This window comes from Pezoporus occidentalis, unplaced genomic scaffold, assembly GCF_034315485.1.
Source record: "Pezoporus occidentalis ecotype Australia unplaced genomic scaffold, CSIRO_AGI_Poc_V1 ctg16, whole genome shotgun sequence".
Lineage (NCBI taxonomy): Eukaryota > Metazoa > Chordata > Aves > Psittaciformes > Psittacidae > Pezoporus > Pezoporus occidentalis.
The window spans coordinates 3,997,501-4,025,482 of NW_026913425.1; the positions used below are offsets into that span (position 1 = coordinate 3,997,501).

Sequence of the window (27,982 nt, forward strand, 5' to 3'; positions counted from 1 at the left end):
ACATGCATACAAATGCACAATACAATACACAGTAGTCTTTCTTACTCTTTTCTATAATACCAGTGTGTATTTGCTTTGAGCTGACACCATCCAGAATATTTCTTCTTGCCTTAATAGTGTGACAGGCACTAATGTACAGAGGCAAGTCTTGTAACGATTGCACTAGGACAATTCCAGAGAAAAATGTTGACGAGTCTTCGTACTGCTTCCTTCCTTTAAGAGCTGGAAAGGGTGGATGTTATGCCAACCCCTGAGCACCTTTCTAGGGAGGAGATGCATAAACCTTCTGGCTTAATTCTTTCCTGTCTCACCTCTTTCAGTATTATTGATTGGTCAGGAGTAAAACTGGCCAAAAGGGGATGGGGGTGGGAGGGAAACACTTTTAAAATGTGACTTAATCTTCTCAAGCTGCTTTTTATTCCTTAGGTCATTTAGAAGGTTGCTCTAACTTTCCCCTCACTTCTGCTCTTTCAGCTATGCCCTGACTGTATCTTCCTTCTTATAATGAACCTGAGGTATTCCTTTCTCCTCAAGGTCCTTTAATGCCCTGTTGTTATCTTAGCTCTTATCTTTGCACTGAGACACAGATATTTCCCCAAATAGCCAGTGGTGCCAGTTTTCATTAATCACTTCTTAGATTTTAAAGGAAGCATCTCGGTGCTATGTTGGGCTTCCCATGTACCCCAGTCATCTGCAAAGTCTTCTCCAACTCTCCCCCATCCCCACCACTCTGAGTATCTCTCTCCTATGAAGAAAACTGCTCAGAGTTTAGGAGTCTGACACATTAGCCCCTTGCAGCCCAGAATGGTGCTAGTCAGTCTCCTTGACTCCCTACACTTCCCCAGCTCATCTATATGCAGTTGTGCAGTCTCATTCCCTTGAGGTAGCCACTTTGGATCAGAGGCCACCTCATGGCTCTATGCTTGTACAGCATAATATGGATCTTTATACCAGGGGATTTTAGGCACATTATTAAATCAAATAGTGATAGAACAACAGATTTTATAATATTTTTCTAAAAAGCTAAAATTTCCTCTGTTTTAGAGTGTTGCTTTCCTCGATTACTGTAGTGACAGGACAAGGGGTAACGGGTTAAAACTTAAACAAGGGAAGTTTAGATTGGATATAAGGAGGAAATTCTTTCCTGTTAGGGCGGTGAGGCACTGGAATGGGTTGCCCAGGGAGGTTGTGAATGCTCCATCCCTGGCAGCGCTCAAGACCAGATTGGACGAAGCCTTCGGTGAGACGGTTTAGTGTGAGGTGTCCCTGCCCATGGCAGGGGGTTTGGAACTAGATGATCTTAAGGTCCTTTCCAACCCTAACTATTCTATGATTCTATGATTTTTTTTTTTTTTTTTTTGTCAAGATGTAAAAAAATACTCCCAAATATGACTCACTTCTAACAATGTCTTTTCTTGGGGACTGCTTTCAATTCCTGGGGCTGTGTAATCCTTGGATTACCTTGCCACTAATCCCTCCCATAGCTAAGAATCAGCAGTTTTACACCTATATTGATCTCAGGGTCTGACTTGGCTTCAATAGGAGTAATGCATTTGCATGTAAAAGCAGACTTCACCTCTTTTAGAGGCTCACTATCCCAATACAATAACTAGTATAAAACCTACTTAAGCAGATTGTGCAGCAAAACGGCTTTTTGTTACAGAGAAACATAAACTGCAACTTTCTTTAGTTGGTCAGAACTGGTTTAGTACAATATCAGAATAAATTTTATACATTCAAGTATGGCCTCATACAGAGAAACATCAAGCCATTACTTTAACATTTCAGGGATTTTTTGTGTTTTCTTTAATGAAAAGCCAGAAATCTGACTGGCCTTGTTCAGCAGTCTTAAGTCAAAGGCTCCAAAACATTTCAGAGAATTTTTACTTGAATATAGAAATAAATGGTCTAGCATGAAACCTGGTCTAGCAGTGATTCCACTGAAGCTGGGATTTCCACTAAACTTAGCAACCAGGGGGCTTTCCCTTCTTTTATTTTAAATGTAAAATTTTACCTAAGTGGAATGTGCAAAAGGGAAATTATTTGAAGTAATTGATCCCAGTTTAAAAACAAAGTGATATTTGAAACTGAGTAAATGTTCTGTTTTCATGCACAGTCATTACGCATTTTTTTAATACAGATTTTCACCATGCTTCCTCTCGCAGTATTTTTTTCCTAGATCTATTTCACAGAATTCTAGGAATTGCTGTCATGCACCAAATTAATTTCCCCCTGAAGAAACACCTATCGGCATCTCATGCTGAATTAAAACCACCGTATTTAATAAAAACAAAGAAAGAACAGTTAGTCTCAAGATGTTATTTTGTTGTTGTTTTTTTTTAAATAGAATTATTTAAGTTAGAGTAGAAGTTAGGCTGGAGCTTTTAATAGGTTTCTTTTTGTTCTATCTTTGTTTTGGATATGCTGAATTCAACACATCCAAAGCCTGCTTTTGCACTCCAATGTTAGGTATCTGTAATATTGGAATCAGGCCCATGGCATGTGCAAAATTGCTATTTAGTGCAATACATGCTACTGTTAGATACAGCAAAAGTTATTAGAGGAAAAAAGAAACAAATAAGGTTTTCAGTTTTTCTGATGTGGAATATAGAATTTAGAATTAACGACACAATTTGTACTGTACCTTCCTATGATGTATTTTGCCTTTACCTTCTCTGGTTCTGCTTGTGAACTCATCTTCTCTGAATAAAGTAACTCTACAGACACAAAAGAAATGCTTTTAAATTTGCACCAATAAAGGCAAGATTAGAATTTGACATTAATTTTAAGTTACTTAGTTTAAAACTGCATTATTACAGTATTTTAATTAATTCAGAAAAAGTAGACTCTTCTTCTACAGTGTTAATTGGAAAAATTAGACCTTTTAGATTTGTTTTGTGAATCTTTCTGAACTTGAAAAGAAACACAGATTCTGTCCACTGCCTGCAGACAGGCAATCAATCAGTGAGCACACTTTCAGTTCCAGCTCAGCTCCTACTTATAATCAGTAGAAACCTGTTACAATAACCTCAGCCACCACCATACAAATAGGATCAAGCTATCTGGGACTAGTGAAAATTAAAAACCCAGCCAACAAGGAGAAAAAAATCTCTTCACACAAGCACAATGAACTATTTATCTAAATACAATTCCACTGGTCACTAATAAACATTAATTGTTCTTTACTATAACTATACCTCTCTTTATAATATAGACTTCAATGAGTATATTTTAACATTTTTGCTTAATAGCCTGTATCATTCATGAACAGGAAGCACTCTTCTTTCTTGACATTTTCAGTAAAATTCCCCCAGAATCTGACTTCTAACGAAAGCTCACATCTATTATTTATTAGGATTAGTCTTGTCCTTGGATCTTTTATTTGCTTAAGCTGATTTATTATTCATAGTGTTCTGGATGTTCGATGACCAGATTATTTGATTAGGTCTGTACCAATGTGGAAATTAGTAACAGTACATGTAACAGTAATTTGGGGTTTGTTGAATTTCATAAAGTTTTTTTATGAAACTTTAATATTTAACAGTTTAATTTTTCACTTTAAAGTAACCGCAATTTTATTCAAAGATAAATAAAAATAAAAGGGGAGGTAATAAAAATTACTGTGTATAAACAAAGTTATAAAATAAAAGCTATTTACTATACAGCTGGTTCAACTAATGTTGGTATCTATACATAATTCCTGGAGAAAATCTCTTCCATATCCAGAATGTGCATTGTACTAACATGAATAGAAACACCAAGCAATAGTGAACATAAAGTGTTTATATAGATTTCACACTGCATAAAATGTGACAGACATTGAGTGGGAAATATATCCTTCAGAAATATATTCTGGCACCATATTATTCATATGTAAAAGTGAAGCATCCCTCGTTTCTGAAAGCTGGGAAACAGCATTATTCATCAGCTAATGTGGTGCATCACCAAATCCCTGCAACTGCTTCACTTTTGCCTGCATATAAACTGGCTAAAAGTATTTTTCCATTTTTGAATGCAACACACATCTTAAGTGTCATTTGCTCATCAGGCATAACTTCAGATACTAACATCTTGATTCTTATTTTTCCTTACTCTGAGGTAATTCTACTAAAATCAGTGAGACTACTCTTGAGCAAAGGTCCTAACTGATCTTGAAGTCTAAAAGACCAGCAACAGCTTGGTAACAGCATAACAAAAAGGACATCACTTCTCTTTTCATGATGGGAACATCAGCATGATTGAATTTGCTCATTATGTCTGGATTTCCATTATACCAAGGCCTTTTTAGGGAGTCTGGTTTGTGTGTGCAGTACCAATGAAAAGTGTGATATTTATATAAATGCGGGAAAGTTATTGAGCAAGTACATAAACTGGAAAGAGTTGCTGTAAATTGCATTGATTACAACCAAGCATGATGATCTTAAAAACATCTGTAGAAAGAACATACAAGATACTAGAGAAATACTTGACTAGTTTTTTGCATGATTTCCTTGACTGTGACTTCATCCTGGTTCCTAGAATACTAATGACCCAAACGATCTGTTCTTGGAGGCCCAATAAATATTTCTGCACTAGAAACCATGAATTAGGTAAACAGCACAAGTTCAAAAGCTCCCCTGCTGCCTGCATAGGCATGCCATCCTTTTGAAGAAGTCTGTCTGTCTGCATGCATGCCATGTTACTTCCTCTAATGCCACTCCTATGTCTCCAAGCTTTCCTCATACCAAGGAGTGCAGAAGTAAACTCTCCTAAGCAAGACTTTGTAATCAAAACAGGTATACTGTCATTCCTATGGCCATTTTTTGAAGTTTCAACTGGTATGTAAAAAAAATTCTGCCAAGTATGTAATATGTAATAAAATCACTGCACCTTCCCATGGGATATAAATAACCTCAATTTCTATGGAACTTTGTAGATGCTGTTAAGCTATATCTTTTGGCACTGCTTCTTTTACAGTCAAAGATGATAGTATCATCCCTTCATCATCTCAGTTTAAAAAAAAATAAATAAAAAGGTAGCTACATTCTGGATTGTTTCTCTAAGTAAGCGTAATTTAAGCTGCCCGGAAGGCTGAATAGGTAAGTACATGTTGTAAGTAAATGTTGTTACCCTCTTTTTACAAAGGAAACAACAAAGTATTCAATACAGCTAAACCAAATTGGCTGCAGAGATGCATTAGAAAACAGAAAAGTTAATTATCCAATGCCAGTTAAAGTTCATCAAAGATAGCACTTTGTGGAGTAATCAGGCAGTCCTTTCTGATGTCTTTCCATGAAAAACATCACATGGGCAGCAGTTTGGAAGCAGATCTGCTGTATGGCCAGTTTGTCACAATGGAACTGGGGAAGCAATTAGTTAGAGAATTCTAATCTAGGCCTGCTTTTGCTTTATAAAGATGTGCAGTAATGCTCTGTTTATGTTCCCAGATCATTAGTAATGAATTTAATCACATTTTCCTAAAAAGATAGATATCTGTGAGAAAGAAGGATTTTGTGACACTTATACACAACTCCAGAAAAACACACTTTCAGGGGTGTTTCAACCCTGCTTAGGAACATGTGTAAGTCCATTCACCTGAGTCTTCTCTCTGATTTCTGTAGCTACATAGGCTCAAGTGGACTATGAGTGATGCAATGGTAGAGTTCAAGTGTGGGAAGCCCATTTTTTGTTCATTTAATGACTTGTGTGTTAAATTAAAACTGTCAGCTGCTGCTATTTTTCTTTATTTCAATATCTGTTGTCTTGAATGAAAAGGAGAAAAGTGCTACTAGAAGTTGGTTGCTTACACAATTCAAGTAAGGGGGGAAGTGCTGCACTGGTGTGCAATTATAGGCAAAATGTTTTTCCTAAATTGTTCAGAACATGATGGTAAGATGTGTGTGCATGTAAGGGTACTGACTTAACAGCAAACGCAAATGGTAAAAATACTTTACTTCTTGTAAAAAGAGATGTTTAGATTTCCCTTGGGAATATTTTCTCCATTGTTGTGCATGCAGTTTCACTCTACTTACAGAAGCTGCAAAAAATTATTATTTTACTATATAGTCACAGTAACATTCTCTGTACTTCTCACATATAAAATTTCCATTTTTCTAAACACACAGGAAGAAGAAGGAATTTCAGGTGGGAAGCAATATTTACATGTACTTGAAGTTAACACGAATTTTTGCATAATATATAATCATGGGGTGTGGAATTTTATAATGGACTGTGGGTGGTGTTCCAATTATGGCACTTTTGCTTCAGATTTAAGCTTCATTACAACTCCTTTGTGAAAACTTACCTTCCCAACGTCTGCTCTGCAACTGACCTCACATGAAGGTTGTCCCACCGGCTTTACTTGTGTCACATCAGTGTTTGGATACCAATCCTCCAATGTAAACCCATGCCAATGGTAATTCCTTTAGCACTTAGAAAGTGACTTTTGTCCTCTTATTCAAAACCAACAGTAGTCATTATACAGGAAGGAATCAGTAGTAGCCATAGCTTTTCATACTTGCTAATGCCAGGGTCATATTGTTTTTTAATGTAAAATATAGATTAATCACTTGCTTCCTCTTGAGTTCCTTTGATTCCTGCTCCTCAGTAATATATAATCTATGATATCTATTTTTCCCTTTCCCTGAATACTTGTTCCCTGTGAGTTAAGAAAGAGACAGACTAGCTTAATCTATTGTTTTGAGGACATTGCTCCTTTTTTTCCCTCTTTCAATATTAGATATACTCATTCAACAGAAGATGAAGAACAAATAGCAAAATTGAATCTGTGTAGGAAATGCCAATCTCATATTTAATTCTGTTCTGCTGCTAACTGGTAGATGACTTTTTACTTTCTGCACAATACATTTGCACTTTGAAAATCACAAACATCCCAGCTTTAAAAATGTGAGGAGATTTCTCTCTGGACAATTTAAAGGGGAATAAATCAGCACAATATAGATAATTTATTATAAACACTACCAAGCTGCTGTGTTGTCTCATATATGAGGAAGGCTTGGTGTAAAGTAGGTAAGGATCATATGAATACAGTCTCCATATTACTGATGTTCCAGGTTTAAAAAATGTATGGATACATGAGCTTGAACAGTTCATTTAATTGTAGGATTAAAGACCTGAAAAAAGCATCCCAGATTGGTATGGCATGACAGGACTTGGGCCTGACATGATCCACCTGTCCTGATGGAGAAAGCACATCTTTGCGTGTAGGATGGTGGGACTGAGCAAGAGGGCTTTAAACTAGAATTAACAAGGGAAGGAAATACCAACAGCCCTGCAACAACCTATTGGGTTGGCATGGCTTCACTGGAGGGGGACAATGCTAGTGGGAAACATCTTGTCACTGGGTGCTCCTGGGAGCAATAAGAGCTCAGAAGTGTATCTGGGGGCCAATAATGCCAAATGAAGTGGGATGGGTCCTCCCTTGTGACTTGCTCTTTTGGGGGGCTTTGAAGTTTGTCACCTTTACCACCAGATATAGACTCAGGAGTCAACTTGTAAGAAGTCATTTTAGAAGGTCTAGACAGAAGTCATGACTAATTCTTATTTCTGTAACATAATATGCATTCATTTACCAGCATATTAAAAGAAAGGTAGACAGAAAATAAGGATTTCTGGTTAGAATTATTGGTACAACTCTAAAGCATCAGCTCTGTCTAAAATCTGTCCCTCAAACCTTTTTCCCCAATGGGGATTTAAATAGATTGCTAAGTATTTGACAGACCTCAGTATCAAGATCAATACTGAATTAGAAGACATAGCTAAGCATAACTGGGGGAAAATAATTAACAAAATTAAGGAGGGTTTTGCTCTGTGGGGAACTATTAAAGTTATCTTTATGGGGTCATGTAAATGTAATAAAGATTCTGCCTGCACCACAATTTAATTCTATATCAGAAATGGTCCCTGTAGATGTACCAAAAGATTATTTTACTAAAATTGAATGTGTATCCTCTTCTGGACTAAGGGAGAGGGGAAGAAAATCTTAAAAGTAGAAAGTCATTAATTTTACACAACACAGATTTAAAGCTGCCTGAACTCCATTTATATCAATGGTGTGTAGTTGATTCAGATGCTACAGTTCACATGAATGGTTATCCTACTCTGTGAGAAAAGGAGAAGGTAGTGATATAGCTGTGCTCTAGGATGGTACAGTTACTCTCCATGACAGAATTTAGCCAAGTATTTTTTGTGCTTTCGAAATACAGAAAACAGTGGAACATAATCTGTTAAAAAAATCCCAAATAGCACCTGTGTCTCTGTAAGTATTTGGGACAATGTTATTTTAAAAACCAGAATGCAGACATTATTTCAATTTGCCTTTTAACAGAAAAGGATTCTGATAGTAGAGTGTGATGGTTTAGTATATCTTTTAGAGATGCATGCTGCAAACCTGAATTATTCATTACTGATTTAAATTTTTCTAACTAAATACTAGCATGCAGGTCTCTGAGGGTCTGTTGTTGTTTTTTGCCTCTTCCTATTCATTAGTGATTTTCCAATTACTCTAAAACCAATTTAATCTGACCAAACGTTCTCTTAAAATAATGTCAATCTTTTTCTTAACTCAAAAACAAGGCTATTGTGAGAGAATGTCAAACTGAATTCATTTTGCTTTGTTAACACCAAGTGGATGGTGACCTTCATCTTGGCTCACAGCTTCCTCCATGGTTGAAAGCATCCATTTAGTATCTGAGGTTTGATCATCAGTGGAAAGTTGACAGTGCTGCCTAGGCTGCTGAGACCTGTGGACACTTCATAGGTTTGCACCCTGATTGTACCACAAATCCATGTCACCACTGTTCCCTGTACTTTCTTTTAATGAGAGCCCAAGATGCAAGCGCAGAAAAGCCTCAGTATGCTCCCAGAGTATACTTTATGGCATTGATTGCAGTTCTTTAATTTTGTTTCTGATTCCTGGCATTTTTAACCCAGCATGAAAAGTATGATCTTTGCCATTTCATCAAAATGTTCCTCTACCAAGTGTCAGGTCAACATAAAATGTTATGTGAGGTTTTTTTAGCCACATCTGATAATATTCATCTGTAGGATCAGTCCCCAGTGGCACGAAGAGTTTCTTTGCCTGAAGAAATGTTTAAAGGATTGGACCTCTAGTCTCCACAGTGAACTGGTGTTGCACTAAATATTGGCACTTAGCAAGAACACATAATAAATCATCATTAAACCTCCTTCTAATCACTTTCCTTCAGGACTGATAATGTTCAGCTACCACAATTTTTCCTTTGTTTCTAAATTAGCACCAGAATTCCTTTCCAATGTTTTAAATAAACATCATTTTAAACTAGGAGACAAACATTGCAATTATTATCATCATGAACATCAGTCTAGGCCAGGGTCTCTCTCCATAATGTCTGCTTCAGAAGGGCATATGAACAGGAGAAATAAGTGGGCTCATGTGTCTCACATGAAAGTCATTCATAGATTAACTCTGGGTCCCTGGAGACTAGCTTAACACTCAAAATTCAATCTTTAACATCTCTTTTGAAACTCTTTGGCATTAACACATAACATTCAGTTTTACACGGCAGAGGGTAACTCTTCCTCTGAATACTGCTATTCTTGCTTTCATGATATCCAGTGACTTGGACTGTTAGGCTAATTGCTACGTGAAAACAAACTTTCACCATTTTGAATCTGCTTTCTTCTTGTTCCACTGTCCTGTAGCACTTGTATTGTAAGAGAGAAAAGTGTCTTCTACAGGCGATTTGTTATGTTAAATATTTTTATCATATCCTCTATTATTGGCATACTTTTTCATAGAGAAGAAATCCAAATCCCGTGAGACTTCCTCTGCATGTGTATTTTTCCATGTTTCCAAATTTCTATTAAAGTGTCCATTAAAGCATACCTATTCCCTTCTAATGATTTCTATTCTCCAGGTTTTCTGGGGCCATTCCAATACTGCATGTTGATCCCATGTCCAACTTTGAGCTCAAGTCCAGCCTGCTTCACCTTTCCATTGTTTGGATAAAAGGTTGGAGTTTGATAAGGGCACATGGTGAGATTCAGCTGCAGCCCATCATACCTTCAGTGTGGTGAACTCAGGGTGCTCAGCCAGTCCTACTGCTACACATCCTAGCATAGCAGCATCATTTTGCTTGGACTGGGCAAAAAAATCAGCTGCTGTCCCTGATCCAGTTTTCTGTACCCCAGGTTCACATATGTTTGCATATGAATTGTCCTTTTAACATTACAGGTACCCCAACATAGATAGGTGGACCTTGATGGGGAGTACTGTGGGCTGCCGCCTTCTCTTTTGTTTGGGGGTGTACAGACATAGCCTAATTCTGCAAACATCCCTTTTAGATCCAGTGAGTGGAAATGAACATAGTATTCCAGATGAGGTATTTATAAAGCCATAAAATATTATGACTTTTTTTTTTTTTTTTTTTTTTTTGCCTTATTACCATACATCCAAACACCTTGCCTGCTTCTGTAAGCACAGCCATTTTTGAGTTTGGAACTTCTCTGAGATACATACAAAGATGCTTCCTTCTTATACTTTGATGGTTTATTTCATCAACTTTCACGTTGCTTATTCAGCCAGTTTTGTTAGGTCATCCTGAGGTTTTCATAGACTTTTTTGAGACTTGTGTATCTGAACAGCTTTCATCCCCACATAAAGTTGTTGTCAATATGTTGTTCATTAATAAAGCTGTGAGGCACTCAGAGACCTTGGGACATTGGAGGACTCTGGTCAAGCTTAGTGAAAACACTTTCTCTGCTCCTCAACACAATTAGTTGAAAATATGTTATAGAAAAAAAATGTTTCAGAGTTGCTGTTCTGGGAATCATGGCCATGTGTGATCTCTCTGAGTGGCTGCTTTCTGAATTACTATTAGGGACAATCATTAATGTGAATAAGAATGGTTTTACTCCTTTTAGTGAGCCACAGATGGACCAACTGCTTCAAAACCTCTTGCAGTCTCAGTGTTTGTACACAGTGTTGAGACTTTACTTGCTATTTCTTCCTATGACTGTCCTTGCTAAACTGAAGGGTTTATTTCCATAGCTCAGGAATGCTATTTGCAACTTCACCCCATGGCTGCCTATATTTTGCTATCTAATATTCAGATACAAAATTATAATAAACTCATGGATAGCTAGCTACCCTTGAATAGCTTCCGATTCACCCATGAGCTGAAATGCCATGAAAAATGTGGAAAAGGATTTGGAAGGGTAAAGACCCATCCCTGGAAACATTTAAGGTCAGGTTGGTCAGGGCTGACAGCACCCTGATCTAGTTGATGTCCCTATTCATTGTAGAGAGGCTGGACTAGATGACTTTTAAAAGTCCATCCAGCTCAAACTATTCTGTGATTCTATGACGTTGCATCTCCGCTGGATCACCACTGACTTGAGAGAGAAACGACTATTCAGATGACTGGCAACCTTCATAAGTCCAGTTTATCCAACATACTCAGACATCTGTTTGGGCACCTCTTCCCATCCTGTGTTTTTTACTCAGGATTTGGAGTGCTATTTTCTGTACTAACTTGCTTTTATGGTCATTGATATTTTTGAAAATCGTTTGGTAAAAACAAACAAAAGCTTCAAAGTGCAAACCTGCAGCACTTAGTTCATGTTGAGTGAACTAATAAAATAGGCTGTTTATTCTCAAATTGCATTTTTTTTAAGTTAGATTGTGAATTTCTTCATCTGCAGACGTCTATGCCAAAATTTGTCACCTGGATGTTTTTCAGGGCTCAGAGCTGTGCAGACTTCTGCGCAAGGAGGCAAAACCACCTGCTTGTAAAGGCAAGACACACTCTAACCCCCCTCCCTGGTCTGTAGTGATGCAATTTTGGGACACAGTAGCACAAGAAATATAAATGATACTGTATTCTTTCATTCCAGACACTCTGTCTCTCTAATGATACATCAGAGTATTTTCATCTAACTTCTCCTGATAAATCATTGGTAGTATTGGCTAGTTATTGATGACAAATGCATCATATTGATAGCTAAATATTGGTAGCTAAATGTATAATAATGCATCATTGTAACATCTCCAATACCTGCTGATAAATGGCTTCAATTTCTTGCTACAACAGCAATTTATGAAAGAATATCATATAAACTTCAAGATAAACTCCCACAATTTGAAGAGATTGCCTCTTTTTACACTTCATAAATAGAAGCAAAGATTGCACATCTCCTCCAATAAATGTGTTGAAATGGTCTAGTCTAATTCCCAAAAGGACAAGTATAGAGCTCAAAGGGGAGCTCTTTGTTGGTCTGAATTGTCATAACTCCAGGAGAGCTATAGCAATTTACTCCAAAGAAGGATCTGTCCCCAGGAGCCTGCCTGCCGTTACCTCTTAAGCTTTACCAAAGTGATTTCTTTTTTCCCCTCTTTTTGCAAGGAGCCCTCACCTAAAGACACCTAGCCGCTTGGGGATCCACAAAATGGAACAGATGAGGAATCCCATACTTTCAAAAGAAATTATACTTATGATCTGCAGCAGGTGCTTCCCCTCTTTCAAATTCTTTCCAAAGGGAGCATAATATTAATAAAAGTCTTAAGACAATTATTCTGTGGTAGGGAGCTTTTATGAGCCAGGTGAGACATTGACATGATTCCACTTTTGGCTGAACACATGCTTGTTAACATATTCTGCTGGGCAGTTGGAGGGGTAAAAAATTCCAAACCAAATGCTGTCAAAAACTTTCAAAGCATTTCAATAACCAGCCTCTATGAAACACAAGTGGAAGACACAAAACAGGTGACAGCAAAGCACACACTTTATATCATTGCTCACATTTCCAACTCTGAGTAGTTAATTTATCTCCAAGGTGTACTTGTAAAACCTTTATGTATCATCATCACTTATTTCTGGTATGGAATAAATGTACACACACATTTCATCTAATCAAGGCAGTGTACAGGCAGGAACTAGCTGACAAAGTGTTCCTCATGATCTTTTAATGTACCTTTTCTCTTCCCTATATTCCCTTCAAATGTCATCTCCTCTTGTCTTCTGTCAAACTGTTGCAAGCCTGAGAATAATAAATAATACATACTTCATATTCCAGCAACTTTATACAAGTGCTCTTAACATATAAGCTCTCCAGAAAGACAAGGGAGAGAAAATTTGAGTTGTAGCTCTCTTATCTTAAAATGAGAGAGAAACCATTATGTTCCATTTGTGCCACATCCTACAGGCTGTGCCTAGGAGCTGAGGGAGGAAAGATCTTCCCTCAGTACATACAGTATGGCATAGCAGCAGTAACACTAAAGACCCCCAAGAGCCCACAGGGAAGCCCCAAGAGGCACAGGTCTATCTGTTTCTCTGAGCTAGCTCATCTCTCATCCCAACATCACTACAGTGATGTGACCCAACTCTCATCGAGTCCAGTGGCAGGCCAGGAGTACAGAAACCTGCTTGCAAGAAACCTTGGGAAAGACTGGCAATGCATGAACAGTTCTTCCTAGGAGAAGAGGACCTTATTTTCAATATGCTGGGGGCTGCCGGGCAATGAAGAGGAATTGAAGCTTAAGCTTTGCTTTGCCCTGTGTTTGTGTGAGGGACAGAGTCCTCCCTTTCTTCCTTCAGATACTTTGGATTCTCAGGAATTTGTCTAGGCCTCCCTGTGCTCTCCCACCTTCACTTTTGTGGTAACACAACACCAAATTAAATGAGATTTAATGAAAGATGCCAAGAACCCAGCAGCTCTTTGCTGGTTATGGATATCCTCATGGATAGCCATGGCCAGTGAGGACAGCTTCAAGGTCCCTCTTGCTCTTCTATTAACACAGAAAGAATGCCAGAAGGACTTTCATATGGCCCACAGGCTCCCCTGTGCAGAAGTAACAGGGATTGCTGGAAGGCAAAGGGGGCTGATAAAGGATTTCATCATTAAATAAAACAAATTAGAAAATGCCAGATACTGGTTCTAATAAAATGGTTTATGGTAAATAAACACTCATGCATTTATACATGTAACTAGAGCTTGTATAGAGGAGATCAAGGCAAGCAAATGTTGTCATCTCTAGTTTGTATAGTAAAACCTAACTTACTGTTCAATTTTCAGAGACAATGCAGTTCCCCTAAGTGTACCTATTTGGCTTTGTTTGGTTTGGGATTGGTTTGTTTGTGTGTTTTTTTTACTTCCTCCCCTTCAGCTCCTCACACCATGAATAAATGACTAAGTAACACCATTACTGTAAAACAAGCTGCACAGCATAAAGCTGTATTTACCTGAATGATGTCACATTATTGTTTCCATACCATTAAATGTTTACTTTAGGCCTTTTATAACCCTTTGATGTATAAAGGTTATTCTTCCAGCCTCAAAGAAATGCAGTAGGAGGCAATTTTCCAAGTGGAGGAAAAAATTTATGCACATAAGTGTTGTTATTCATGCACTCAATGAGAAAATTTAGCTCCCTGTCCACCCCCACACTTCTCAGCTTCCTCAGCAAGATGCAACAAGATTTAGAAAACAGAGAGATAAAAAGTTTTGGCCTGAGTGTCAGTGAAAAGAAGAGGATATTATTTTTTATCAACTACTCTGCGTTATGAATTAATCTACTTCATTCCCTGCATATTTCAAGCAAAACATTTGTAGAGCATAGGATTAATACAGAATTATAGAATAGTTGGTGCTGGAAGGGACCTCCAAAGGTCGTCTAGTCCAAACCCCTGCAGTGAGCAGGGACATCTTGAACTAGATCAGGTTGCCCAGAACCACATCCACCTGGCCTTGAATGCCTCTACGGATGGTGCAGCCACCACCTCTCTGGGCAACCTGTGCCGCTATTTTACCACCCTCATTGAATTTAATTTCTTCCTCACATCCAGCCTGCATCTCCCCTCTTTTACTTTAAAACCATCACCCCTCTGTCCTATCGAAACAAGTCCTGCTAAAAAGTCTCTCCGTATCTTCCTTACAGGCCCCTTTTAAGAACTGAAAAGCCACAGTAGGATCTACCCGTATCTTAGCTTCTTCCTGCTGAACAACCCCAACTCTCTCAGCCTTTCCTCACAGGAGAGGTGCTCCAGCCCTCTGATCATTTTTGTGGCTCTCCTCTGGACCCTCTCCATCAGGTCCATGCCTGCCCTGTGCTGAGGACTCCAGAGCTGGCTGCAGTATCCAGGTGGGGTCTCACCAGAGCAGAGGGTCAGAATCACCTCCCTCCCTGCTGGCCATGCTTCTTTGGGTGCAGCCCAAGATATGATTGGCCTTCTGGGCTGTGAGCACATACTGCCAGCTCATGTCCAGCCTTTTATCCACCAGTAACCCCAAGTTCTTCTCTGAGGTACCCTCAATCCCTTAATTCCCCAGTCCATTGGTACCAGTGGTTGCACTGACCCAGGTGCAGGACCCTGCACTTGGCCCTGTTGAGTCTCATGAGGTTTGCACTGGCCCACCTCTCAAGCCTGTCCAAGTCCCTCTGGGTAACCCATCCCTCAGGTGTGTCAACTGCACCACGCAGCTTAGCGTCGTTGATGCATCATGTATGTGCCCTTTTCAGCTGGATGGTACAAGATTTGGGTATGTTCACTTTTCTAATAGCAGAGTGTTTTGGTTTATTTGCCAGGTAAAAATAGGAGGAATGTGTCAAGGGTTCTGAAATCAAGGAACTAAATCCAAACACTCAAAGGGTCCAGCTGTTTCTTGGGAAGTCAGTCTTATACACAATAAAATAAGCTCTGAATATTACAGGTTATTATGGGCAAATGTTACCTGTGATATGCTGACAACAGAGCTGAGTAGTCATAAACTCAGAGAACAGGTCACTTACATAGTGTTATGTTTGCACTGATTAAGGCACAGATATCTTTGTAGGTCCATGTCAATAAACAGGAGAACAAGGTGCAACATTTCTTGTTGTTCTGGAAAGGACAGATTTAAAAGATTGTGACTGTTTCACAGGACTGTATCTTACAGATCCGTGTTAGTCTTTACCTGCTCATAGTAATTTAAACTTCCAATTTTAATCAGGATTAAAAACAATGAGAAAAACCCTTGATTTAAATAGCTGATTTTATTTTTGCCTTGCATATGTGTTTGGTAATAAACTTCTAACTGACTTATTAGGCATAATAATGAACACAAGCTGATTTGAAACCATATTTGCAATGTATATTTGATACATTTCACTATCTTTTTTATTTTAACATATAAATTATTGTAATTTGTTCAGATGCTTATGTTTTACGTTCATATTATTTCAGAAAGCAGCAAAAAATTTTTCTTTCCTAAATGATGATTTTGTTTGGGGTTTGTATCAAAATGCATTGGGGTTGAAACTAAAAATCTACTTAAATACACTAAACTGGTTTAATTAATTGTATTTAACCACATCAATTTTTTTCCTTATAAAAGGGAAATGTATTTAAAACTAGCCAGACTTCGAAATAAATGAAGTGATTACATTATTTAGTGAATTAAGAGATTATTTTCTGTCTCCAGGAGCTAATACATAGGTGTCTAACATGCAGATAAATGGCTAGTGAGATTATCGGAAGTGCCTATAGGGGCTAGTGCCTCATTTCCCCTGAAGTCAATAGGAGCTAGACATTTAATCTGTAGGAGGGATTTTCAAAATCCCAGTGGTCATCTGTCTCCATCTCCAGGCACCAAAATATCTTTGGAAATCTGACCCCTCACCATTAGGGTTTTGTCTATGTAATCTTTTCCACATTTCTATTCATAGATGAGAAGAGAAAACAATCCTGAGTTTTCAGCCTTCAATCTATTTCTGAGTTTTGCATGAGCAATGCTAATTAAATTACAAAAATATTTGCTATACCTGCCGTTCAGCTAAATCAAACATCAAAGAAAACTGAGATTTTTCTGTACAGTGAAACATTCGAAAAAACGCAAAAGCCAGTATCAGCATCACAGTAATGGCAGAAAAAGTAATAAATATCTGGATTCAAAGACATAAGAATTAATTTAATAAAGTCTATCCTGACCTTAAAGATTTAGCATTTTCCTACTAATTCCCCAAGAAGATTTCCTTGATCAACTGAGTAGGAGAATCTTTCTAATATACTGCAATAATGCTGAGAAAACCTAAGCTTTTACAGAGATTATCAGTGTTTTATATATGTTTTCAGGTGGGGCTTTTTAAAATTAATTTGATTTTGCTTGATTTTTTAACTAAATAGAAGCATATATGTTTAGTCTAACTTCTGTGCATTTCTAGAAATTCCCAGCAACAATACTGAGTGCCTGGGCTGCCATTACAGTCACTGGGTCATCACATCTCTCCAACTAGAATCTAAGCAGGGCACTACAAAACGTACCTGTGTGAAACCCATACCTTTATCTCAAATCTGGCCTTTCAGTGCTTATCTGATGTACTTTCAGGTGCTTCCTTATACTCAGGATGCCCTGCCTGAACTCTCTAACAGATTTAGACAGCTACATCTTCTCTTTAAAAGCCTAAATGCACTGGTGTCGCTGCTTCACCCAGTAGGTCAGTGGTTTGAGCTTTTACCTTGCTTGAATTCTCTCTTCTGCCAAGGAAGTTCTCCTAAGAGAGTCATTATGGGCAGGTAGGTGGCAGCTTTCTGAGATGGGAGCCTTCCCTAATCCACCTGCTGAGGTTTTACATTTTCCATCTGAATGTTTTTCACTGGGAGGTGACCGAACTACTCAGATGCATTGTTATTCTTTCTCTCTCTACTTCAGTCAAATGGAATTATTATAGCAAACATGAAGCAGCACTAACTGGAGAAAAAGTGATTTTTCCATGCCTAATATTTTTATATACTCCACTGCAGATGGTTCCCTACCAGGAAAAACTGTGCACTGTCCCATACTCTTTTAAATTCAGAGCAAGTTTAATTCAGCTATAGACTAGAAAAAAACAGCAAATAGAATCATAGAATCGTAGAACGGTTTGGGGTGGAAAGGACCCTAAGATCATACAGTTCCAACAACCCTGCCGTGGGCAGTGACACCTCACACTAAACCATCTCACCAAGGCTCTGTCCAACCTGGCCTTGAACACTGCCAGGGATGGAGCATTCACAACCTCCCTGGGCAACTCATTTCAGTGCCTCATCACCCTTACAGTAAAGAACTTCTTCCTTATATCCAATCAAACTTCTCCTGTGTAAGTTTTAACCCATTACCCCTTGTCCTATCACTACAGTCCCTAATGAAGAGTCCCTCCCCAGCATCCCTATAGGCCCCCTTCAGATACTGGAAGGCTCCATACAGCCTTCTCTTCTCCAGGCTGAACAGCCCCAACTTTCTCAGCCTGTCTTCATACAGGAGGTGCTCCAGTCCCCTCATCACCCTTGTGGCCCTCCTCTGGACTTGTTCCAACAGTTCCATGTCCTTTTTATGTTGAGGACACCAGAATCTACCAGTACTTCAAGTGAGGTCTCACAAGAGCAAAGTAGAGGGGCAGGATCACCTCCTTCAACAAATAATCACTTCAAAGATGATGAAGTGGCAAAAAGCCTTGCTGGGATTTCTAAACTAGTCACAGATGTGGCATGCTGTGTGTGGTCAGCACCAAGATGTTTCTTTGCATGCCTACAGGAATTTTGTCCATGGCCAGTGATGGAAATGTAGTGCCTGAAAACTTTAAACGTCTCTAGGATTACAAGAGAGTTGAGTTGGGCGAGAAGAGTCATCTTTTTAATTAAAGCTTTTTTCCTATTTTAAAGTGTGGAACTGGGTATGTGATTACAGCCGAAGTCTCACTCTTGACATTTCTAGATACTAATACTTTTACATAATACCAATATGTCAGTATATTAATGGATGATAGCTGCTTTCTGTCAGCCATGGTATTTGCAACTGGGCTCATGTTCAACTGGTTAGCCATTCAACCCAGCAGTCCCTTTCCGTGGTTACTAGTTTCTAAGTCACAGTTTTCCACTCCGTAAGTCTGACTTATATTCTTGTCTCCTGCATGTATGAACCTGATTTTCCAGCATTGAAATTATGTATTTTGAATTAGTTTATTTTACCCAGCAATCCAAATTGCTTTACAGAACTAATCTGTTCTTATTACTTACAATGTCAACAACATTTGTGCCAGCAGCAGGCTTTACTAGCAATTATTTTATACTTCCTCTCCAGTAATTAATAAATACATCAAATAGCTTAGACCTGGTGAACAGATTCCTGCAAGAACTCAGCAGAACCTCCTACATTATGATAATTATCCAATTACAACACACCAATTTCCAAACTATTTAAAATGTGTTAAACTGATACTGTACAGTGCTTAACTTTAATCACAACGTGGCGTAATTTCGTGCCAGTTGCTTTACAGTGTCGAGCTATATGGCAATGTGTTTATCTCTGTTAATAAAGATTGCTGTCCTATTAAAAGCACACTTTTTGCTCTCCCTTAGACTTTCTAAATACTGCTTCATCTTGATGCTACAGACTAGAGTACTATTTTCCTTTTTTACTGGCTCATGAGGAGCTTTCAGAAGACCACATTCAGTACCATAAGGGATATTAGCAATATCTGTCTATCTGGTGCCAGCTATTTTGCAGTCCTCTACTTTTGTGTACTACCAACACGTTCCTGTCTGTTGAGCACTGGCAAAGACTGTTTCTTCGTTGGAGAGTATTGTCCTGGGTGTTCAGTCACTGGTAAAAATTGCAGTTTTCAGATGTGGCCAAAAAATGAGGAATTCCCTTTGCTGGTGTTTAAACTTTGCACTGAAACATGTGATCAGTCAAACCCACAGAGATGTCAGTTGATGTCCATGAGCTTGATGGTTTTCCTTTGCATTGTACCTCAGAAAGGATTCAGTTAAAAATTAATAACTCAGAAATCCAGCAGTCATTGAAGATTCATTTCAAGTCTTTTGTATAAAAATTCTTTGAAAAACCTGAATCTTTCTAATGACTTGCAGGCAAGATAAATAAGCAAGTGTATAAGTACATATAAATATGTAAAAACTACCTTTTTTTAATTTCTTTTCCAAAAGGATTGATCACTTGCAGCTTTATTCTGTGCCTTCTTTAAACTTCAGATTTTAATTTGATATTCCATTAGAGATTTTATTATATCCAGTTATTGACAAATCAATAATTAATTTTATTTAATTCCAATAAGAATCACATACATGGATATTTTTATTTTAAAATAAGCTATCAATTAAACCAGAAAATCTGCCTCAAAGGTAGGACAAAAAGAGAGCAGCTAAAATAAGGTTTGTGACAGGTTCATAATCAAAGCTCTTGTCTCTATTGGGAAATAAACACTTGTGAGGATTCTCAGTGTGTTTTACAGTCTTAACAGCTGTCAGGTCTCCCTTGATTGACCCTGAATAAAATCTAACTGGGGGTGACAAAAAAATATGTCCATCAACTTTGCTCATGCATTACAACATAAAAATCGACCGGAGTCATTGACTACAGGTAGCAATGAGCAAAACTACATAAGATAAATACTCTGGTTTGCAGATACTCATTCACTCCACTTTCATCTGCCACCTTGATTTTTGGATTGGGTATTCATGGATAAAAAGTAGGTGATCTGAAAAAATCATGTGTGTCTTTTAAGAGACAGTATCATGTTATGTTACTCCCTTCACAAAAATTTATGTTACACGGTGTTAGACCATGAGCTAAGCTTAATGTAACACCATGCATTAAAAACTGCACATCATCATTGTAATGTGTGTCAGAACAATGAATTGTTACATCACATATCTCTTCATTTGTATATAGGGAACCCATGGAAATTTGCAAAGGAATATATTCTCCTTTTGATGCATGCACATAAATCCCTTTTCTCTCACTACTTTCAGCTCTTTGTACTTTGGTTGGCCTGAGCTAGGAAAAACTGCTTTTAAAAAAGCCTTGAGTTAGCTAAAAACGTTTGAATTGTAGCTTAGCTTTTATTATAGACACAGTTTAACCCTGAAAACTGTATGAGAGAGCTGGTTTGTAACCTGTGCTCCCCAGTAGTGTCATATTTGAGGAATCACCATTGCTGCCTTCTCTACCCAGGGTAAATTGTACTGTCACTATAACTTTGCTGAAGATGAGTAGGTTTCCTTCTGATTTCATGCCACCACATCCCAGTGGGCTACTCCCTTTTTACAAAAGCATAGATAAAATCAGAATCCATCCTGTAGTGTCAGGAGAAGGTACAAACAGGAACAGACTTTGCTTCTGACTCTCTTCAGCTTTTACCTGATGTTTCCTTCCCACCCAGCCTAGCTTCCCAACATAATTGAGCCTCTCCTGGAACAAAACACAGCTCCCATTGATCACCATTTTCAGCAGGTATCTTGCAAATTCTGAAGCAGCAACCCATTTTATGCTTGTCCCATCCCATGGCTTGTCCTGCTTGCTTGTACTTGTGGTGTTGAGAAACTCTCTAAGTATTTCAGAGGGATATTTGTGGAAGATCACTTTGACAGGGGATGATCACCTGAAAGTGTGTCAAGAGGTCTACATTACAAGGAGTACTGAGACTATGCTGTACGGTCACAACCAGAGAAATTTATTCTTGTGTACTTAAACAGAGCCTAGCTTTGTGCTGGACAATTAACAGAGGTTATTTTTATCTACTGAATGTATATATATATTAAAAAAAAAAAAGAAGAAAAAAGATGACACCATTAACTTTTATTCAAAATCAAATTGTATTTATCAAATCATATTTCCAACTACTGGAAAAAGGGAAATATAACCCCCATTTTCAAGAAGGGGAAAATTGATGACTCACAGAACTACAGAACAGTCAGTCTCACCTCCATCCCTGGCAAAATCTTGGAGCAGATTCTCCTGGAAGACATGCTAAGGCGCATGAAAAACAACACGGTGCTTGGTGACAGCCAGCACGACTTCACTAAGGGAAAATCCTGCCTGACCAAATTGGTGGCTTTCTATGATGATGCTACAGAACTGATGGACAGGGGTAGAGCAGTTGATGTCATCTACCTGGACTTGTGCAAAGCATTTGACACTGTCCCACACAACATCCTTATCTCTAAATTGGAGAGACATCAATTTGATGGATGGACCACTCCGTGGATAAAGAACTGGCTGCATGGCCGCACGCAAAGAGTTGTGGTCAATGGCTCAATGTCCAGCTGGAGACCAGTAACGAGTGGTGTCCCTCGGGGATTGGTGTTGGGACCGGACTTGTTCAACATCTTTGTTGTTGACATGGACAGTGGGATTGAGTGCGCCCTCAGCAAGTTTGCCGATGACACCAAGCTGTGTGGTTCGGTTGATACCCTGGAGGGAAGGAATGCCATCCAGAGGGACCTCGACACGCTTGTGAGGTGGGCTGATGCCAACCTCATGAAGTTTAACCATGACAAGTGCAAGGTCCTACACCTGGGTTGGGGCAATCCCAGGCACAGCTACAGGTTGGGCAGAGAAGAGATTCAGAGCAGCCCTGCAGAGAAGGACTTGGGGGTGTTGGTAGATGAGAAACTTAACATGAGCCGGCTGCAGTGTGTGCTTGCAGACCAGAAAGCCAACTGTGTCCTGGGCTGCATCAAAAGGAGCGTGACCAGCAGGTCGAAGGAGGTGATCCTGCCCCTCTACTCTGCTCTCATGGACCTTACATGGAGTATTGTGTAGAGTTCCGGTGTCCTCAACATAAAAAGGGCATGAAACTGTTGGAACAAGTCCAGAGGAGAGCCACAGGGTTGATCAGGGGACTGGAGCACCTCCTGTATGAAGACAGGCTGAGAAAGTGGGGCTGTTCAGCCTGGAGAAGAGAAGGCTGCATGGACACCTCATAGCAGCCTTCCAGTATCTGAAGGGGGCCTATAGGGATGCTGGGGAGGGACTCTTCATTAGGGACTGTAGTGATAGGACAAGGGGTAATGGGTTAAAACTTAAACAGAGAAAGTTTAAATTGGATATAAGGAAGAAGTTCTTTCCTGTAAGGGTGGTGAGGCACTGGAATGGGTTGCCCAGGGAGGTTGTGAATGCTCCACCCCTGGCGGTAAGGGTAGCCTTTAATTTACAGGCATATTAACTGGGAATTGCTAATATTACAGGGACTTGTGGTATACTGTAATGCTTTTGAGTCTGTCCACTCGTTTCTTGTGACAAAGCATATATGCAGCATTAACTTTTTAAGCTGTCTTTCACAGAGAATGTTATGAGTTGTAGGCAGGGCTTTGCAGCCTGGCATGCTTCCTTGCATGCGAATTAGGTGCACTGTGAACATTTTCTATTAAACACCTATTAAACACCAGTTGTTTATGTAGGCAGAGATCTGAGCTCATCAAGCAGATTAGCTGCTTCCAGTCCTTTATTCTTAAGTGAAATGGGAATGATCAGTAAACACTAAATGTGCTCTTATCCAGAAGAAATAAATAAGATTTAGCTAGATTTTTTAGGCAGAAGGCATAGTATATTGGCAGTGACAATTACACCCGCACAACTAAATTTGTGAAAATCATGTAACAGACTGCTTTGGAAATATTCCTTATTTGGAGCCAAGTGAAAGCTGATATGACCAGATGACACTGCATATCAGCAGTGCTGATCACAGCAGCTGCAGCTTTACATGTAATGTGCTTGGAAGGAGCAATACAGGAGAATATGTAATGATACGCATAAGGTGCCACGTACAGAATTACTTGTTCCATCTATCTGCATAGCTAGACCATTGGCAAATTAGGTTTAGGCACCTGCCTCTATGCAACAGTGTGCACATAATTACTGAGTCAACAGATCTTATGAGAAACCTTGAACCAGATGCAACACAAGCAGAACAATGCCAAATTCCTTGAAAAATCAACAGTTTCTGTACCATGTAAAAGATAGAATAGGATTCATAATCTTCATAATGGAGTGTATTCAACTCTGGTGTGATGTTACTAATTTAAATAGAAACATATCTACGACTGCCTAAGCTAAAAATTGTTTCAAAGGAGTCCGGGGGTGGGGGTGGGGGTGTGGGGTGGGGTGGGGGGTTGGGGGGGGAGTTGGGAATAAAAAATAATACTTTAATTAAAAAAGGAACGACTGTCCTGGAAAACAATATACATATTTTCCTTGATATTCAGGTATACAGACCCTTTGAAATAAAATTACTGAAGTGTTAATTTATACTTTTCAGGTACTAATACAAACATGTATTAGTGCAAACGAAGTAGATCATGCTTTCAAACACTTTTTAGATGTATACTTCAGCATCCACCATTCACACTTTTTTCAATTTATCATCATATATGCTTAAATATTAACTAAGTTTTGGTATATTATCAGCTGTTATCGGAATTAGCTGGAGGAAAATAATTGTATTCTACTTCTAAGATACAGTAGCTGTGCCTAAAGACTGCCAGTGATGCAAGTTAATGCTTCAGGGCTAGAGATAAAACATTGTAGCACTTGGAAACATTAGTTACTTTTCTTAATACTGTTGCTTCTAGGCAATTTTTATTTTTGTACTGTTATTTGTTGTTAGCCTTCTCACTTATGGAACAACTATGTCAGGTATAGAAATGACATCAAAGACTATTTTTGAAAAAATAATTGATGTATAGGTGCACAGTGGTAATGCAGCTTTCCTTGCAGCAGTCTGTATTTTCAAAGGGTATGTAGTGTAATCGCACTGCCTTGGGGTTGTTTAGAGAACAGCTTCAACCCCAGCATGATTCAATACAGCTTTCTAAAGCTAGAGTAAAAAGATCTGAATTTCCGTCAAAGTAAGGTGATGCATTTTCCCTTGTGCCTGCCAGGATGCTGCTTTCCTTCCTCCTCCTCCTGCATGGGAAATGGCAGGTTTGCACATCAAATACATAATACATCTGTGAACTTGCCTCCAGGTCATAGCTGTTCACAGGGTTATGTAGGCTGTTGATGTTGGGACCTGTGTCTCCCTGCAGAGACAACCTGCTGAGCTAAGGCTGTGTTGGGGCTGGCACAGCTTGCAGGTCCCTGACTTGTGTTCTGTCACAGGGATCACATTTGTTCTTCTCTGCAGATAAGACACAACCCCGCAGACTTGAGCAATCTTGGCTCTCTCTATGCCATGTCTGAACAGGACCCAAAGGTGCCAGCTGCACTCCCATGGCTGTTGGCTGACGAACTGTAACTGTCATGTCATCAAAAGCAACATGACATCCTCCCTTGGAGAGAGGTTTTCTCAAGAGATGTTGGTCACTGGCAGTGTCAAGAGCCAGGGCAAGTGGCTAACACAGGACAAAAGGATGTGGGAAAAACAAAGGCCTCCACAGACCTTCCTGAATTGTACTCCACTGTTTTTAACTTTATTTATTTGTTTAAGCTATTTTTTCTTTCTTATCAACTTAAATGCTCATTATAAGGAAGTTTTTTTCAAACACAGACCCAAGGGGTTTTGTTTTGTTTTGGTTTTTAATGGTTAGCCTCAGCTAAGTACAATTGTGAAGGAAAATACCTCTTGAGCTTTGAGACAGCTATAAGTCTGGAGCTGAGCTGTCAGTGATAATGATGCCTCTTTATTTGCTTCTATCAATCAGTCCCTTGACACTAAAGGGACAGATAGGTTCTTCTAGAGAACCTTGGCAGAATGATGACAGTACTAAGTTGTAGTTACAATTAAAGCTTTAAAGGATTTAAAGGTTATTATAGCACAGAATTTATGATTGGGATGGCACAAGGTTTCTACAAGCAGAATCAGTGTAGTAAGGTTTATAAGTAGCATAGTACAGAATTTTGTAACACAATTTAACTTACAATTTCACCTGGACCCTCTGAGAACTGGGTCAATTCTTAATAACTGGTTTGCTGTATCAACATGACAATCATAACCTAGACTCAAATCATACAAAAGAATACGAGTCACTCCTTCATTCTTTGGAGGAAGCAGAAGACACAGTGGAGGTGTCCTGGGCAGGTCCTAGTCTCACTCCCTGTCCAGCAGCAGTTCTGGTCCATATTCCCCGTTAGGACTTGTGTCTGATTTTACAGACAGTGCTCTGGTGCTGTTACCATCCTTGTTCTGTGTCAGGGTCATCAACACCACCAGGCTGTGTGCCTGGGACCTTCAAGGACAGTAAGGACAGGAGTAATCGGCCTCATGCCCAGGAACCGAGGCTGGTAGGAAGGGGAAGAAGAAATCCGTTTCCTTTGTCTGCTTAGTGCACAGGACATTCAGGGCCTCATAATGAGGGGAGAGGGACAAATACGTGATCCGGTTGTCCTCAGAGAATGGCTGCTCGTCCCACAACATGGTATTAGCTATGCTAACCACATCACCACGGGTTGGGAGCTGGATCTAAAGGTCACGCCGCGCTCCCTGGCACCACCGTGGCACTAGTCACACCGCCTCCGAATAACGCGTGCGGAATCACACTTCTCTTGCGGGTGCTCGGTGAGCAAACAGCAACCGACACACAGCCGCCCGGCCCGGCCCGGCCCGGCCCGGCCCGGCCCGGCCCGGCCACACCCGGCGCGGAACGGCGCGGAACGTCGCCATGGCGACGCCTCCAGTGAGCCGGAGGAGGCGGCGCAAGAGCGGTAAGTGCGTAGCACCGCCCCCGCCGCCGGTGATGCCGCTCAAGCTGCCGCCTTGGCGCATGCGCGGGTCAAGTGCGCAGTCACGGCGCAGCGTCTTGTTCTCCGAGCCTTCCGCTCCTGCGCCGCTCGTCGCCAGCAGTGCCATGGCTGACCCGCGCTTGAAGCAGATCAGGATCAAGATCGGCGTTGTGAGGCGGTGGGTGCGCGCCCGCCCGCCGCGGGGGAGGGCGCCGGGGCCATCGCCCCGTGGAGACGCGCGCCTTGGCCGTGGGGAGCGGTTGTGGGAGATCCCGAGGGGACGAGAAGAGGGAGGGCTCGGGCCTGGCTCTGCCGAGGGCTTTACCGGCGGCCCCCGCCGCCTCGGGCGGGGTGCGGGCCTTGCCGCGGGGCTCTGCCGGCGGGACTTCGAGCATAGCCGGCCGTGCCTGCGGCAGGGACCGGGATTGGGGGCGGTGGGGTGGGGCTGCGGGGTGTGCCGGACGGCTGCTCTGGCATCAGTTGTGCCATGGCTGACGGCTTCTCTCTTTTCGCTCCCCGCCGTCGGGAACCTTTCTTTCCCGAGACGACAGTTAAACGGGGATATTGTTCTGTTTCAGTAATGATTTTGAGGGCCAAGGGGACCCACGCCGTCATACCCGTTAGTGTACGGGGCAGTCTCGCTGGACACCTTGCCGAGGCATGAAGTCTTACTCACATACCAAATAACTGTTAAACGGGTTGTTTCTAATTTGAAACCTAATACTGCAAAAATGATGGTAAATTCATCCCCTGAGTCTCGGCTTTGCCTAGTTTTAACACAGTCTTAATTTAAAAAAAAAAAAGTTGCAGTTTTATCTCTCTGAATCCCTTTTACTGTCACTGTAAACACAAGGCTTTGACTTGAAATATTTGGTCACAGTGGGATTTATTAAGGCTACACCCTATAAGGACTGCTCTGGCTCAGGCCAGAAAATTAGTATGTGTGCTGTGTCAGGATGTTAAATAGTCCAGTTTCATACATTGTTGTATTATGGCCTATCTACTTTCAGTTAGTAACAGTAAGATGGACCCACTTTCTAGTACCCGATTAGCTTTGAAAGGCTGGACTTGAAGAGTAAAGTGGGTACAGATTTATCACTCTCTTTACTCAAGACACAAGCACTTTTTGTTCCTAGGCTCCCAATGGGGAGCAGTTCTCAAGTACTGCCATAAGCAAGAAACTGATTATATGATTGTAAGGTCCTGTTTCAGTCTGTGTATTCTTTTTGTTAGCTAGAAGTATAGCTTTTTTTGGCTAGAAACTTTTGAGAAAGCTGTTGTATCTAATAAGACACAATTTTATTTTTGTAGTTTGTGGAAGTTTCACAACTGTCTTATTGATGCTGTTTGACAGTTTTAGTGAGAGAACTATGTGGTAATACTGAACAGCACTTCAGATGGCCATTACTTAATGACAAATCACCACAAAAGTTACCCAAATAAGATTTTTCCTCATATTTGTAGATTAGGAAACAGTGACTGGGAAGTCTTACTAGGTAATGAACAACTATGGGAAGACCCCAGCAGAGCT

At 40.0% G+C, this 27,982-nt stretch overlaps 1 protein-coding gene and 1 long non-coding RNA gene across 2 annotated transcripts in view; one reads left to right on the forward strand and one right to left on the reverse strand.

The window, feature by feature from the left end:
- Positions 1-2,643: 2,643 nt before the first annotated feature.
- Positions 2,644-27,981, reverse strand: LOC134160398 (uncharacterized). Its single transcript, XR_009963541.1, has 3 exons — positions 27,887-27,981; positions 15,767-15,857; positions 2,644-2,717 (listed from the first exon to the last, which is right to left on the reverse strand). It is a non-coding gene; the product is annotated as an uncharacterized LOC134160398 (long non-coding RNA).
- Positions 26,488-27,982, forward strand: part of TBCA (tubulin folding cofactor A) — a 28,928-nt gene continuing 27,433 nt past the window's right edge. Inside the window, exon 1 of the mRNA XM_062612356.1 lies at positions 26,488-26,629. Within this exon, the coding sequence (XP_062468340.1) occupies positions 26,493-26,629 (137 nt within the window). The 5' untranslated portion in view covers positions 26,488-26,492. The remainder of the gene's footprint in view (positions 26,630-27,982) is intronic.